Source organism: Pseudophryne corroboree, chromosome 1 (assembly GCF_028390025.1).
Source record: "Pseudophryne corroboree isolate aPseCor3 chromosome 1, aPseCor3.hap2, whole genome shotgun sequence".
Lineage (NCBI taxonomy): Eukaryota > Metazoa > Chordata > Amphibia > Anura > Myobatrachidae > Pseudophryne > Pseudophryne corroboree.
The window spans coordinates 49354430-49371652 of NC_086444.1; the positions used below are offsets into that span (position 1 = coordinate 49354430).

Genomic DNA, 17223 nt, shown 5'->3' on the forward strand with positions numbered 1-17223 from the left:
CCAGTGGGGGCTGCAAAACAGTGGATATGTGGCTTTGATGGGCCAATAAGAGAAAGTGGGCATGGCTAAGGGACACCTAACGTGTTTAAAAAAAATAAAAACCCTCACGATTGTGTTATCTGTGTGGTCGAATATGATCTCCGATTCACATGGACCCTACGTATTTATGTGCCTGTCACCAGAGTGTAAGTTCCATCGGTCCAACCCACTTCACCGGAGATGTCTGTACTAACACGTTTCACTGGGAATTACATCACCATGTGCCCAGTGATGCAATTCATCACATAAATACAGTAGGTGCATGATGCCACACTAAAAGAAGAATTGTAATTTGCATTGAATCTCATTGCAAGTTTATTGGTAGTAGTTATGGGATGGACTATAAAAACTACATTTTGCCATTTAAGTCTTGGCCCATGCTCCCAAAAAACAATATGGGAGCATAAAATCCATAAATAGGTTAGATAAAAGTGTGTATGTAAGTTTACTTTATAGCGTTGAATAAAGTAACTCCGACTTGGAGCACTCTTCATCAAGTGTTAAGGAAAGGAGTCATTCTTTATATGTACAGAATACAGATGTCTGCTGCAGTGCCAGCTGCCCAACGTGTCCTGGCAGGTAGTGTGGGCTCTTAGCCAGGCTTATCCATGCGGGTGTCTCCTGCACGGCAGACATTTATATAGGAAGTGATTTGTGGGTGGTTTATGGTCCACAGAAAGGCTTCATGGGCTCACAAGTTACAGAGGCTTAAAATGAGTAAAAGGTTCAGATATGAGAAACACCATCAGATATTTTTATTTTTATCGTCTTGGCGGAGCATTGGCTTTCCGTGAGGTTAACGTTATAGCTAGTGATGAGCGGGTTCGGTTCCTCGGAAACCGAACCCCCCCAAACTTCACCCATTTTACACGGGTCCGAGGCATACTCGGATTCTCCCGTATGGCTCGGTTAACCCGAGCGCGCCCGAACGTCATCATCCCGCAGTCAGATTCTCGCGAGATTCGGATTCTATATAAGCAGCCGCGCGTCGTCGCCATTTTCACTCATGCATTGGAAATGTTAGGGAGAGGACGTGGCTGACGTCTTCTCCGTTTATTAATGTTGATGCAAATATTTGTGCTTATTGCTTAATTGTGGGGACTGGGGAGCAGCTGTATTATATAGGAGGAGTACAGTGCAAAGTTTTGCTGATCAGTGACCACCAGTTTTATCCGTTCTCTGTCTGAAAAACGCTCCATATCTGTGCTCAGTGTGCTGCATATATCTGTGCTCACACTGCTTTATTGTGGGGACTGGGGACCAGCAGTATTATATAGAAGCAGTACAGTGCAGAGCATACTTACCTACTCTCCCGGAAGCTGCGGGAGGCTCCCGTTTTTTGGGGTAGCGAGCAGGATGGAGAGATAACCTCCCGCATTCGCGGGTCCGTCGGGTGGAGAAAAGGGTAAAATGACGCAAATCGCGTCATTTTAGCCCCGCCCGCGGACCCGCGAATCGCGGCATTTCCCGATGTGGGGGCGGGGCTTAGTGATGTCACAGTCCGGCCCCGCCCCCCGAAGACACTGCAGCGTCTCCTCTCCGGGCTTCTCCCGGAGAGGAGAAAGAAAATGTAGGTAACTATGGTGCAGAGTTTTGCTGACCAGTGACCACCAGTATTATACGTTGTCTGCCTGAAAAACGCTCCATATCTGTGCTCAGTGTGTTGCATATATCTGTGCTCACACTACTTTATTGTGGGGACTGGGGACCAGCAGTATTATATAGGAGGAGTACAGTGCAGAGTTTTGCTGACCAGTGACCACCAGTATTATACGTTGTCTGCCTGAAAAACGCTCCATATCTGTGCTCAGTGTGTTGCATATATCTGTGCTCGCACTGCTTTATTGTGGGGACTGGGGACCAGCAGTATTATATAGGAGGAGTACTGTGCAGAGTTTTGCTGACAGTGACCACCAGTATATATAGCAGTACGGTACAGAAGGCCACTGCTCTACCTACCTCTGTGTTGTCAAGTATACTATCCATCTAGATTCTATACCTGTGGTGCATTTTAGTTTTGCAGTTTGCTGACAGTGACCACCAGTATATATATAGCAGTACGGTACGGAAGGCCACTGCTCTACCTACCTCTGTGTCATCAAGTATACTATCCATCTAGATTCTATACCTGTGGTGCATTTTAGTTTTGCAGTTTGCTGACAGTGACCACCAGTATATATAGCAGTACGGTACGGAAGGCCATTGCTGTACCTACCTCTGTGTCGTCAAGTATACTATCCATCTAGATTCTATACCTGTGGTGCATTTTAGTTTTGCAGTTTGCTGACTGACCACCAGTATATATAGCAGTACGGTACGGAAGGCCACTGCTCTACCTACCTCTGTGTCTTCAAGTATACTATCCATCTAGATTCTATACCTGTGGTGCATTTTAGTTTTGCAGTCTGCTGACAGTGACCACCAGTATATATAGCAGTACGGTACGGAAGGCCACTGCTCTACCTACCTCTGTGTTGTCAAGTATACTATCCATCCATACCTGTGGTGCATTTCAGTTGTGCGTAGTATATATAGTAGTAGGCCATTGCTATTGATACTGGCATATAATTCCACACATTAAAAAATGGAGAACAAAAATGTGGAGGTTAAAATAGGGAAAGATCAAGATCCACTTCCACCTCGTGCTGAAGCTGCTGCCACTAGTCATGGCCGAGACGATGAAATGCCATCAACGTCGTCTGCCAAGGCCGATGCCCAATGTCATAGTAGAGAGCATGTAAAATCCAAAAAACAAAAGTTCAGTAAAATGACCCAAAAATAAAAATTGAAAGCGTCTGATGAGAAGCGTTAACTTGCCAATATGCCATTTACGGCAAGGAGTGGCAAGGAACGGCTGAGGCCCTGGCCTATGTTCATCGCTAGTGGTTCAGATTCACATGAGGATGGAAGCACTCATCCTCTCGCTAGAAATCTGCAGTGCCACTCCTAGATGGGCCAGGTGTTTGTGTCAGCCACTTGTGTCGCTTAGCTTAGTCACACAGCGACCTTGGTGCGCCTCTTTTTTTCTTTGCATCATGTGCTGTTTGGGAACAATTTTTTTGAAGTGCCATCCTGCCTGACACCGCAGTGCCACTCCTAGATGGGCCAGGTGTTTGTGTCGGCCACTCATGTCGCTTAGCTTAGTCACACAGCGATCTTGGTGCACCTCGTTTTTTCTTTGCATCATGTGCTGTTTGGGGACTATTTTTTTTAAGTGCCATCCTGCCTGACACTGCAGTGCCACTCCTAGATGGGCCAGGTGTTTGTGTCGGCCACTTGTGTCGCTTAGCTTAGTCACACAGCGACTTCGGTGCGCCTCTTTTTTTCTTTGCATCATGTGCTGTTTGGGGGCAATTTTTTTGAAGTGCCATCCTGCCTGACACTGCAGTGCCACTCCTAGATGGGCCAGGTGTTTGTGTCGGCCACTTGTGTCGCTTAGCTTAGTCACACAGCGACCTTGGTGCGCCTCTTTTTTTCTTTGCATCATGTGATGTTTGGGGACTATTTTTTTGAAGTGCCATCCTGCCTGACACTGCAGTGCCACTCCTAGATGGGCCAGGTGTTTGTGTCGGCCACTTGTGTCGCTTAGCTTTGCCATCCAGCGACCTCGGTGCAAATTTTAGGACTAAAAATAATATTGTGAGGTGTGAGGTGTTCAGAATAGACTGAAAATGAGTGTAAATTATGGTTATTGAGGTTAATAATACTATAGGATCAAAATGACCCCCAAATTCTATGATTTAAGCTGTTTTTGAGGGTTTTTTGTAAAAAAAACACCCGAATCCAAAACACACCCGAATCCGACAAAAAAATTTCAGGGAGGTTTTGCCAAAACGCGTCCGAATCCAAAACACGGCCGCGGAACCGAATCCAAAACCAAAACACAAAACCCGAAAAATTTCCAGTGCACATCACTAGTTATGGCTCATGTTATACCTGGCTCGCTAAGTTCCCCTGCTGGTGATGTTCAGCATATCCTGTTTGTGAACATCTTATTCTAATGCTATTCAACCTATTCTGTTAGCTGAAACCTCGAATGTCAGTCAGCCAATGTCCTGGGACACCAAGAATATACTTACCTACTCTCCTGGAAAGTCCGGGAGACTTATGCATTTCTGGGACAGTAGACCAGACTCCAGCATGTTGTCCACTTCTCAAGTGAGGTGGGCTGACCATCAGCTGGATTGTGCGATACATGTTGAATTGAGTCTTTGTGGTCTGGACCTTTGCTGTTCTATGTTGTGAGTCGTGGCATTGTACATCGCCATGGTGACTCAGTAATGGCGCCATGCACCCTCGCTCCCCCACAACTGGCTGCCCAAAAGTCAGTAAATATGCCCAACAGGGATGATTCCCAATAAAATGTATTGCATATCCAATAGAGGACCCCGAAAGCAAGTTTTGCTACTCTAATGGGGTGCGTGCATCTGGTCTAACCACCTAATTTTATACCACTATGAACAGACCTATATTCACTTTTTTCTTCTGCCATTGTCACCTTTACCGATTGTTTTTATTCTTTTTAACACAAGAAATTCAGATATACCCGAGGAGATTCAGAATCGTGTCCTAAGTATGACCTGAGAAACTTTATTGGAGAGACAGTGGGTGTCGCTGTGTCATAAAGTTACTGTGCAGTAATAGTACTCTCTTATAACAGTAATAGTACTCTCTTATACCAGTAATAGGCCTTGGTGCCCTAAGAATGATTGGATTTTCTGCTGCATTACTTTGTTAGAGAACATCCTTAGGATGTACCCAGCTACCCCACTGCTCCCGCTCTACCCCACTCTGTCATCATATGTTCTGGGACGTCAGAGAGGGGACTGTACAAGTGTGTCTGTGTGTGTGTGTGTGTGTGTGTGTGTGTGTGTGTGTGTGTGTGTTTGTGTACTATCAGGCATGTGGAACAGAATATGATGAAGGCAAGATACTGTATGTCCAGGAAATGGATTTAAGATCGCTGGTTTCCATAGAGTATCATAAAAACTGGGTGAATTTTCCTGAAGGCGAGTTTAACAGCAACTGGGCTGACCAATGACGAAGCTTTGTAGGCCTGTTCATTTTCAGATTTTAAGAGCCTATTTTGTCCTGAGTAAGGCAGCAATTGACTGACAGTCACCAAAACGGTGGAAGGTTCTTGAGGGAAATTATGGAAAAAACTCGTTTGATACCCCAGTCAGTTAAAAGATGGTTCCTTCTTGGCTAATTGAGTGATTGGGACAGCAGTACTGGCCTTTAGTAAAGTATCCACAGTTGTTAACAAATCGTATGACCCTTCCTTAACATACGTAAGCTTTGGGTTGAGTTAATATAGCAAACTAACTCATAGAGCTCACATAACCTACATCCAATGCGATGTGTAAGTGATGTTTATTTGTAGGATCCCACTGAGATATGGTGAGAGCACAGTTTCCAGGGCTCTTGTAAGGAGGTCAAAAAAGGAGATAATCAACAGCAAACTAGTTGAGTAAATCCCTACAAAACATTGTAAATTTTGAGTGTCAAAATCTGAAGAGCATCACCCAATATTCCTAATGCCCATAATTTTGTTAGAAAGACAATCTGTAATTCATCACCAGAACATATGTGGATGAGATTATGTGCACGCCATAAATCTAATTTACTCAAAATCTGGCCGGGTGACTCCTATCCAGCAATTCACATATTTTTGGGAGTGGAAAACTGAGCTGTGCTCCACCAACGTTCTGGTATTTCTCCCCTATCCCTAATCCCTAACCCTCCCCCTAGTGCCAAACCCTAACCGTCCCATCCTGTCCGTAGCCTAACCCTAACCTCTTCCTGCAGCCAACGCTAACCCAAACCTCCTCCTGCATCCTAACTCAATGTCAACACGGTCGACATTGCATCAAGATCTTGTCATTGTCGACCTTTTGATTACGTCCCCGTGGAGAACAGTTCTTGAATCTAATATTACTCTATTCTCTTCTCTATAATCAGTCTTAGGGTGTATTGAGTCGTTCCTTTTCTTCACACAAACTGATGCCCCCGCTTTAGATAAAGAGGCATCAATAAAGACTTTGTTTTCTTCCAAAGCTTCTAAAGAACCTATTATTTGTATTGTCTATGGGGGGAATTCAATTAGCTGGTGAAAAAGGGAGGCAGCCTCAGACTTTAACTTCCGTGGCTATTCAAATGCACTCCCTTTTACACTAGAGATGAGCGGGTTCGGTTTCTCTGAATCCGAACCCGCCCGAACTTCATGGTTTTTTTCACGGGTCCGAGCAGACTCGGATCCTCCCGCCTTGCTCGGTTAACCCGAGCGCGCCCGAACGTCATCATGACGCTGTCGGATTCTCGCGAGACTCGGATTCTATATAAGGAGCCGCGCGTCGCTGCCATTTTCACACGTGCATTGAGATTGATAGGGAGAGGACGTGGCTGGCGTCCTCTCCATTTAGATTAGAAGAGAGAGAGAGAGAGAGAGATTGACCTGATTTACTGGAGCTTAGGAGTACTGTAGAAGTGTAGAGAGTGCAGAGTTTACTAGTGACTGACCACAGTGACCACCAGACAGTGCAGTTTTATTTAATATATCCGTTCTCTGCCTGAAAAAAACGATACACACAGTGACTCAGTCACATACCATATCTGTGTGCACTGCTCAGCCCAGTGTGCTGCATCATCTATGTATATATATCTGACTGTGCTCAGCTCACACAGCTTATAATTGTGGGGGAGACTGGGGAGCACTGCAGTGCCAGTTATAGGTTATAGCAGGAGCCAGGAGTACATATTATATTAAAATTAAACAGTGCACACTTTTGCTGCAGGAGTGCCACTGCCAGTGTGACTGACCAGTGACCTGACCACACTGACCACCAGTATAGTTAGTAGTATACTATATTGTGATTGCCTGAAAAAGTTAAACACTCGTCGTGTGACTTCACTTGTGTGGTGTTTTTTTTTTTATTCTATAAAAAACTCATTCTGCTGACAGACAGTGTCCAGCAGGTCCGTCATTATATAATATATACCTGTCCGGCTGCAGTAGTGATATATATATATTTTTTATATCATTATTTATCATCCAGTCGCAGCAGACACAGTACGGTAGTTCACGGCTGTAGCTACCTCTGTGTCGGCACTCGGCAGTCCATCCATAATTGTATACCACCTACCCGTTGTTTTTTTTTCTTTCTTCTTTATACATACCTACTACTACATCTCTTTATCAACCAGTCTATATTAGCAGCAGACACAGTACAGTACGGTAGTCCACGGCTGTAGCTACCTCTGTGTCGGCACTCGGCAGTCCGTCCATAATTGTATACCACCTACCCGTGGTTTTTTTTTCTTTCTTCTTTATACATACATACTACTACATCTCTTTATCAACCAGTCTATATTAGCAGCAGACACAGTACAGTACGGTAGTCCACGGCTGTAGCTACCTCTGTGTCGGCACTCGGCAGTCCGTCCATAATTGTATACCACCTACCCGTGGTTTTTTTTTCTTTCTTCTTTATACATACATACTACTACATCTCTTTATCAACCAGTCTATATTAGCAGCAGACACAGTACAGTACGGTAGTCCACGGCTGTAGCTACCTCTGTGTCGGCACTCGGCAGTCCGTCCATAATTGTATACCACCTACCCGTGGTTTTTTTTTCTTTCTTCTTTATACATACATACTACTACATCTCTTTATCAACCAGTCTATATTAGCAGCAGACACAGTACAGTACGGTAGTTCACGGCTGTAGCTACCTCTGTGTCGGCACTCGGCAGTCCGTCCATAATTGTATACCACCTACCCGTGGTTTTTTTTCTTTCTTCTTTATACATACATACTACTACATCTCTTTATCAACCAGTCTATATTAGCAGCAGACACAGTACAGTACGGTAGTCCACGGCTGTAGCTACCTCTGTGTCGGCACTCGGCAGTCCGTCCATAATTGTATACCACCTACCCGTGTTTTTTTTTTCTTTCTTCTTTATACATACATACTACTACATCTCTTTATCAACCAGTCTATATTAGCAGCAGACACAGTACAGTACGGTAGTCCACGGCTGTAGCTACCTCTGTGTCGGCACTCGGCAGTCCGTCCATAATTGTATACCACCTACCCGTGGTTTTTTTTTCTTTCTTCTTTATACATACATACTACTACATCTCTTTATCAACCAGTCTATATTAGCAGCAGACAGAGTACAGTACGGTAGTCCACGGCTGTAGCTACCTCTGTGTCGGCACTCGGCAGTCCGTCCATAATTGTATACCACCTACCCGTGGTTTTTTTTTCTTTCTTCTTTATACATACATACTACTACATCTCTTTATCAACCAGTCTATATTAGCAGCAGACACAGTACAGTACGGTAGTTCACGGCTGTAGCTACCTCTGTGTCGGCACTCGGCAGTCCGTCCATAATTGTATACCACCTACCCGTGGTTTTTTTTTCTTTCTTCTTTATACATACATACTACTACATCTCTTTATCAACCAGTCTATATTAGCAGCAGACACAGTACAGTACGGTAGTCCACGGCTGTAGCTACCTCTGTGTCGGCACTCGGCAGTCCGTCCATAATTGTATACCACCTACCCGTGGTTTTTTTCTTCTTTCTTCTTTATACATACATACTACTACATCTCTTTATCAACCAGTCTATATTAGCAGCAGACACAGTACAGTACGGTAGTCCACGGCTGTAGCTACCTCTGTGTCGGCACTCGGCAGTCCGTCCATAATTGTATACCACCTACCCGTGGTTTTTTTTTCTTTCTTCTTTATACATACATACTACTACATCTCTTTATCAACCACTCTATATTAGCAGCAGACACAGTACAGTACGGTAGTTCACGGCTGTAGCTACCTCTGTGTCGGCACTCGGCAGTCCGTCCATAATTGTATACCACCTACCCGAGGTTTTTTTTTCTTTCTTCTTTATACATACATACTACTACATCTCTTTATCAACCAGTCTATATTAGCAGCAGACACAGTACAGTACGGTAGTCCACGGCTGTAGCTACCTCTGTGTCGGCACTCGGCAGTCCGTCCATAATTGTATACCACCTACCCGTGGTTTTTTTTTCTTTCTTCTTTATACATACATACTACTACATCTCTTTATCAACCAGTCTATATTAGCAGCAGACACAGTACAGTACGGTAGTCCACGGCTGTAGCTACCTCTGTGTCGGCACTCGGCAGTCCGTCCATAATTGTATACCACCTACCCGTGGTTTTTTTTTCTTTCTTCTTTATACATACATACATACATACTACTACATCTCTTTATCAACCAGTCTATATTAGCAGCAGACACAGTACAGTACGGTAGTTCACGGCTGTAGCTACCTCTGTGTCGGCACTCGGCAGTCCGTCCATAATTGTATACTAGTATCCATCCATCTCCATTGTTTACCTGAGGTGCCTTTTAGTTGTGCCTATTAAAATATGGAGAACAAAAATGTTGAGGTTCCAAAATTAGGGAAAGATCAAGATCCACTTCCACCTCGTGCTGAAGCTGCTGCCACTAGTCATGGCCGAGACGATGAAATGCCAGCAACGTCGTCTGCCAAGGCCGATGCCCAATGTCATAGTACAGAGCATGTCAAATCCAAAACACCAAATATCAGTAAAAAAAAGGACTCCAAAACCTAAAATAAAATTGTCGGAGGAGAAGCGTAAACTTGCCAATATGCCATTTACCACACGGAGTGGCAAGGAACGGCTGAGGCCCTGGCCTATGTTCATGGCTAGTGGTTCAGCTTCACATGAGGATGGAGGCACTCAGCCTCTTGCTAGAAAAATGAAAAGACTCAAGCTGGCAAAAGCAGTAGCACCGCAAAGAACTGTGCGTTCTTCGAAATCCCAAATCCACAAGGAGAGTCCAATTGTGTCGGTTGCGATGCCTGACCTTCCCAACACTGGACGTGAAGAGCATGCGCCTTCCACCATTTGCACGCCCCCTGCAAGTGCTGGAAGGAGCACCCGCAGTCCAGTTCCTGATAGTCAGATTGAAGATGTCAGTGTTGAAGTACACCAGGATGAGGAGGATATGGGTGTTGCTGGCGCTGGGGAGGAAATTGACCAGGAGGATTCTGATGGTGAGGTTGTTTGTTTAAGTCAGGCACCCGGGGAGACACCTGTTGTCCGTGGGAGGAATATGGCCGTTGACATGCCTGGTGAAAATACAAAAAAAATCAGCTCTTCGGTGTGGAGGTATTTCAACAGAAATGCGGACAACAGGTGTCAAGCCGTGTGTTCCCTTTGTCAAGCTGTAATAAGTAGGGGTAAGGACGTTAACCACCTCGGAACATCCTCCCTTATACGTCACCTGCAGCGCATTCATAATAAGTCAGTGACAAGTTCAAAAACTTTGGGTGACAGCGGAAGCAGTCCACTGACCAGTAAATCCCTTCCTCTTGTAACCAAGCTCACGCAAACCACCCCACCAACTCCCTCAGTGTCAATTTCCTCCTTCCCCAGGAATGCCAATAGTCCTGCAGGCCATGTCACTGGCAATTCTGACGATTCCTCTCCTGCCTGGGATTCCTCTGATGCATCCTTGCGTGTAACGCCTACTGCTGCTGGCGCTGCTGTTGTTGCTGCTGGGAGTCGATGGTCATCCCAGAGGGGAAGTCGTAAGACCACTTTTACTACTTCCACCAAGCAATTGACTGTCCAACAGTCCTTTGCGAGGAAGATGAAATATCACAGCAGTCATCCTACTGCAAAGCGGATAACTGAGGCCTTGGCATCCTGGGTGGTGAGAAACGTGGTTCCGGTATCCATCATTACTGCAGAGCCAACTAGAGACTTGTTGGAGGTACTGTGTCCCCGGTACCAAATACCATCTAGGTTCCATTTCTCTAGGCAGGCGATACCGAAAATGTACACAGACCTCAGAAAAAGAGTCACCAGTGTCCTAAAAAATGCAGCTGTACCCAATGTCCACTTAACCACGGACATGTGGACAAGTGGAGCAGGGCAGGGTCAGGACTATATGACTGTGACAGCCCACTGGGTAGATGTATGGACTCCCGCCGCAAGAACAGCAGCGGCGGCACCAGTAGCAGCATCTCGCAAACGCCAACTCTTTCCTAGGCAGGCTACGCTTTGTATCACCGCTTTCCAGAATACGCACACAGCTGAAAACCTCTTACGGCAACTGAGGAAGATCATCGCGGAATGGCTTACCCCAATTGGACTCTCCTGTGGATTTGTGGCATCGGACAACGCCAGCAATATTGTGTGTGCATTAAATATGGGCAAATTCCAGCACGTCCCATGTTTTGCACATACCTTGAATTTGGTGGTGCAGAATTATTTAAAAAACGACAGGGGCGTGCAAGAGATGCTGTCGGTGGCCAGAAGAATTGCGGGACACTTTCGGCGTACAGGCACCACGTACAGAAGACTGGAGCACCACCAAAAACTACTGAACCTGCCCTGCCATCATCTGAAGCAAGAAGTGGTAACGAGGTGGAATTCAACCCTCTATATGCTTCAGAGGTTGGAGGAGCAGCAAAAGGCCATTCAAGCCTATACAATTGAGCACGATATAGGAGGTGGAATGCACCTGTCTCAAGCGCAGTGGAGAATGATTTCAACGTTGTGCAAGGTTCTGCTGCCCTTTGAACTTGCCACACGTGAAGTCAGTTCAGACACTGCCAGCCTGAGTCAGGTCATTCCCCTCATCAGGCTTTTGCAGAAGAAGCTGGAGACATTGAAGGAGGAGCTAACACGGAGCGATTCCGCTAGGCATGTGGGACTTGTGGATGGAGCCCTTAATTCGCTTAACAAGGATTCACGGGTGGTCAATCTGTTGAAATCAGAGCACTACATTTTGGCCACCATGCTCGATCCTAGATTTAAAGCCTACCTTGGATCTCTCTTTCCGGCAGACACAAGTCTGCTGGGGTTGAAAGACCTGCTGGTGAGAAAATTGTCAAGTCAAGCGGAACGCGACCTGTCAACATCTCCTCCTTCACATTCTCCCGCAACTGGGGGTGCGAGGAAAAGGCTCAGAATTCCGAGCCCACCCGCTGGCGGTGATGCAGGGCAGTCTGGAGCGACTGCTGATGCTGACATCTGGTCCAGACTGAAGGACCTGACAACGATTACGGACATGTCGTCTACTGTCACTGCATATGATTCTCTCACCATTGAAAGAATGGTGGAGGATTATATGAGTGACCGCATCCAAGTAGGCACGTCACACAGTCCATACTTATACTGGCAGGAAAAAGAGGCAATTTGGAGGCCCTTGCACAAACTGGCTTTATTCTACCTAAGTTGCCCTCCCACAAGTGTGTACTCCGAAAGAGTGTTTAGTGCCGCCGCTCACCTTGTCAGCAATCGGCGTACGAGGTTACATCCAGAAAATGTGGAGAAGATGATGTTCATTAAAATGAATTATAATCAATTCCTCCGCGGAGACATTGACCAGCAGCAATTGCCTCCACAAAGTACACAGGGAGCTGAGATGGTGGATTCCAGTGGGGACGAATTGATAATCTGTGAGGAGGGGGATGTACACGGTGATATATCGGAGGATGATGATGAGGTGGACATCTTGCCTCTGTAGAGCCAGTTTGTGCAAGGAGAGATTAATTGCTTCTTTTTTGGGGGGGGTCCAAACCAACCCGTCATATCAGTCACAGTCGTGTGGCAGACCCTGTCACTGAAATGATGGGTTGGTTAAAGTGTGCATGTCCTGTTTTGTTTATACAACATAAGGGTGGGTGGGAGGGCCCAAGGACAATTCCATCTTGCACCTCTTTTTTCTTTTATTTTTCTTTGCGTCATGTGCTGTTTGGGGAGGGTTTTTTGGAAGGGACATCCTGCGTGACACTGCAGTGCCACTCCTAAATGGGCCCGGTGTTTGTGTCGGCCACTAGGGTCGCTTATCTTACTCACACAGTCAGCTACCTCATTGCGCCTCTTTTTTTCTTTGCGTCATGTGCTGTTTGGGGAGTGTTTTTTGGAAGGGCCATCCTGCGTGACACTGCAGTGCCACTCCTAGATGGGCCCGGTGTTTGTGTCGGCCACTAGGGTCGCTAATCTTACTCACACAGCTACCTCATTGCGCCTCTTTTTTTCTTTGCGTCATGTGCTGTTTGGGGAGTATTTTTTGGAAGGGACATCCTGCGTGACACTGCAGTGCCACTCCTAAATGGGCCCGGTGTTTGTGTCGGCCACTAGGGTCGCTAATCTTACTCACACAGCTACCTCATTGCGCCTCTTTTTTTCTTTGCGTCATGTGCTGTTTGGGGAGGGTTTTTTGGAAGGGACATCCTGCGTGACACTGCAGTGCCACTCCTAGATGGGCCAGGTGTTTGTGTCGGCCACTAGGGTCGCTTAGCTTAGTCATCCAGCGACCTCGGTGCAAATTTTAGGACTAAAAATAATATTGTGAGGTGTGAGGTATTCAGAATAGACTGAAAATGAGTGGAAATTATGGTTTTTGAGGTTAATAATAATATGGGATCAAAATGACCCCCAAATTCTATGATTTAAGCTGTTTTTTAGGGTTTTTTGAAAAAAACACCCGAATCCAAAACACACCCGAATCCGACAAAAAAAATTCGGTGAGGTTTTGCCAAAACGCGGTCGAACCCAAAACACGGCCGCGGAACCGAACCCAAAACCAAAACACAAAACCCGAAAAATTTCAGGCGCTCATCACTATTTTACACCCGAGATCCTTCATAACACCCATTACCTTAATGTACAAATGGGTGTTAACACAGGTCAGTGGGCATTAACACACAGAATCTGCGAAAAATCATGTGTGAACAGGGACGTGTCACCCGTTAACCTGCTGGTCATCAGGGATTTTTTCCCCTCTGTTCAGAGGTGTAAAAAAATCCACGATAAGTGCTGCCAGTGGGGACTAATTGAATATCCCCTGGGGATAAATTAGCATGTGGTAAATTACCGCAGTTAATTGAGTTCTCCCCTATGTTGGGTGAATGCAGAAAACAAACCGCTAACAAAGTGTGCATTAGAGATAGGCAGAATTAGAAGGCAAGATGAGTAGACGCATACTATGAGTAGATTAAGGGTCTACTGGGGCAATGCAAACATGATAAGCAAAATGTTGGTGCATAGTTGCAAACAGAAGTTTCCAGGAGAAACTGATGGTTATTTGGGATGTATTGCTAGACCCAGGGGTTACAGAGGAATTCTGGACTATGGTGGGTGAAGGTACAGTTATCATAGGACTTGCTTGGTTATAACCAAAGTAAGGCAGAAACCTGTTTATTTGCAAGTCTACCCATAATTCCTTGATACAGGGTTTAATCCTCTAATGTCTGCTTCTACTGTATGTGGAGATATCCGCTCTAGACTGGCCCGGAGCACCAATAAACATTATGAAATTCTGATCTAGGCATGTAGGATATCTATTTTACTAAGCTTTAAAAATAAATGTGTGATGGATTTGTTACAGGCTCCAGAGAGGCCAAAGGAGGAATCTTTGATCATCTGGAATAAAAGCTTCAAGGGTCGTAAAAATAACCAAAAGCTGTTTTTCTTTAATGTGGCTCGGTCACATTGAGCCTTAAACATGCTGTCTCCTGCACTCGTGTTTAGTCTCTCCTGGTGGAGGAATTAGACATACGTATCATACCTTATTTCAGCACGCTTCGTGTTTGACCTGGTCCCCGGGGCTCCTTGTCATCTCTTGCACCCCGTAGTTATAAGTCTTCTTTCCAGGTGTAATGTCTCATCTATCTTAATGTAACGGCAAAGAAAAATATCTCGGTAAACTAAACGTCCAAGCAAAAGTGTTGTGATTGGCCTGAATATTTGAAAATCCGAGTATATACATACAGTAATATATACATCAACTCACACGGCATCTCGTTATAGTATGTGCAAAGGGTATGCGGTCATGATGCTGGCTGTTAAAATGCCGGCAATCGGAATACCGACACCCGTCAGAATACCGACACCGGAATCCTGAAAAGGTCAGGAGATGCCGGAATACCGACAGCTGGCATCTTGACCAAGAGTATAGCATGCGGGTTAGGTTTAGGGCCCGGGGTGGGGTGGGGGGGGGGGTTGGGTTAGGTTTAGGCGCCACCCTAGGTTGTTAGGGTTAGTCTGCGGGGAGTGGTAAATTTAGGGTTAGGTAGCGGGGAGGAGGGGTTAAAGTTAGGCACCAATGGGGAGAGATTAGGTTTAGGTGCTACTGGGGGGGGGGGGGGGGGGGAATTAGTGTTAGGCACCACCGGGGGAAGGTTACAGTCAGTCACTAAAGGTGGAGGTTAAGTTTAGGCTGCGTGAAGAGAGGATTAGGGGGTAGGGAATAGGGGAGAACATAGGGGGTCATTCCGAGTTGTTCGCTCTGTATTTTTTTCTCGCAACGGAGCGATTAGTCGCTAATGCGCATGCGCAATGCCCGCAGTGCGACTGCGCCAAGTAAATTTGCTATGCAGTTAGGTATTTTACTCACGGCATTACGATGTTTTTTCTTCGTTCTGGTGATCGTAATGTGATTGACAGGAAGTGGGTGTTTCTGGGCGGGAACAGGCCGTTTTATGGGAGTGTGTGAAAAAACGCTACCGTTTCTGGGAAAACCGCGGGAGTGGCTGGAGAAACGGAGGAGTGTCTGGGCGAACGCTGGGTGTGTTTGTGACGTCAAACCAGGAACGACAAGCACTGAACTGATCGCAGATGCCGAGTAAGTCTGGAGCTACTCAGAAACTGCTAAGAAGTGTCTATTCGCAATTCTGCTAATCTTTCGTTCGCAATTTTAATAAGCTAAGATTCACTCCCAGTAGGCGGCGGCTTAGCGTGTGCAAAGCTGCTAAAAGCAGCTTGCGAGCGAACAACTCGGAATGACCCCCAAAAGGTAGCTCACCTCCATCGGAATTTCATTTGTTGGGATGCCGACGTCGGTATTGTGAACACTGACATCATGACGCCGGAAAATCATACTAAAGCGTGTTTAACAACCAGATAAAGACACTATTGTAAGTTAAAATACATATCAAACTTTGGGGATTAATGAGCTGAATAATAAGCATGAAACAAGCCGTAGCGCATTCCCAGTACTTACCTAGATACGTTTTCTTGCACACCTTTGTGGAACTGTGCATCGCTAGGAGGGAGGTGATTCTCTATCTAACATGGGGAGTTTGAGTGACAGCTAGCCAGCCTTGCTTTGCAGAAATGCACATTGTGGATTGGTGGGTTTATACACAAAGGTGGGACCAACTACCGATGTCATAGCAACTGAGCCTCAATGTTTCGACTTGTATAAGATCCCATTAAGACACTATAAAAACATGTAGGAGGAGCTTCAATTATAACGTTAACATTTGAGATATAACTGTTTTCTTGTTATGCCTCATTCAGTAGATGTTATTCGTACCATCACCTGTTCTTATTGTCAGGGCTTTCTAAGTTCATGTTTGTTGAAGAAGTATTTTGAACATGCCAAATAATTATGATATAATGAATTTTAGTAAATGTGGCATGATGAGAATTGTAGTAGTTTGAGATCTGCCGAGACAGCACCTTATGATGTCATTATAATGGCCCTCTGTCATTATCATCACCAGCTCGGGATCATAGGGCGTATGGCTGTTTTCTGGTCAGGCTGGTTCACATGGGACCCAGTTATTGTATGCACCTTATCAATGATCACATTAAGACTGCAAGAATGTATGGGCAGCCTGAGTTTGTCTAAGCGGAATTGGTTGTGATAATGAAATGATGCAAAATACTACTATTTGTTATATAATTATCGCTTATTATGTCTTACAGGAAGAAATGCTGCAGAGGATATAAGTTCGTCCTTGGACAATGCATTCCAGAAGGTAGGTGATGTAGTACTAGTCGGTGATGAAGCTTTGCATAACTTGTCACATTTTCTCCGTTCATTAATAGTATGGGGGTATTCAATTAGCGGCAGAGTTTTATCCTGCCGCTAATTGCCTTATCGGACTTATTCAATTAGGGGGGTTTCTCCACAGACGGACTGAACCTAAAGTTCGTATAAAACCCCTCATGTGGGAAAAAAACACTGATTCTGCAGTTTACGCGGAATCAGTGGGTTCCGTGCAAAACAAAAATCCAGATTTCAGTGCAGGTAATAGGCTATTTTATTGAATATCATTCGCCGCTACGCAGGGATTTTTGCTTTCCATTAGCCTAATTGAATACCCCCTATGTGAAGTTAA

General features: G+C 45.4%; 1 protein-coding gene across 1 annotated transcript in view; it reads left to right on the top strand.

Annotated features, from left to right (window-relative positions):
- CCBE1 (collagen and calcium binding EGF domains 1) overlaps positions 1 to 17223 on the top strand; it is a 420878-nt gene that overhangs the window by 313001 nt on the left and 90654 nt on the right. The window contains exon 3 of the mRNA XM_063959304.1: positions 16808 to 16860. Coding sequence (XP_063815374.1) covers positions 16808 to 16860 — 53 coding nt within the window. The remainder of the gene's footprint in view (positions 1 to 16807; positions 16861 to 17223) is intronic.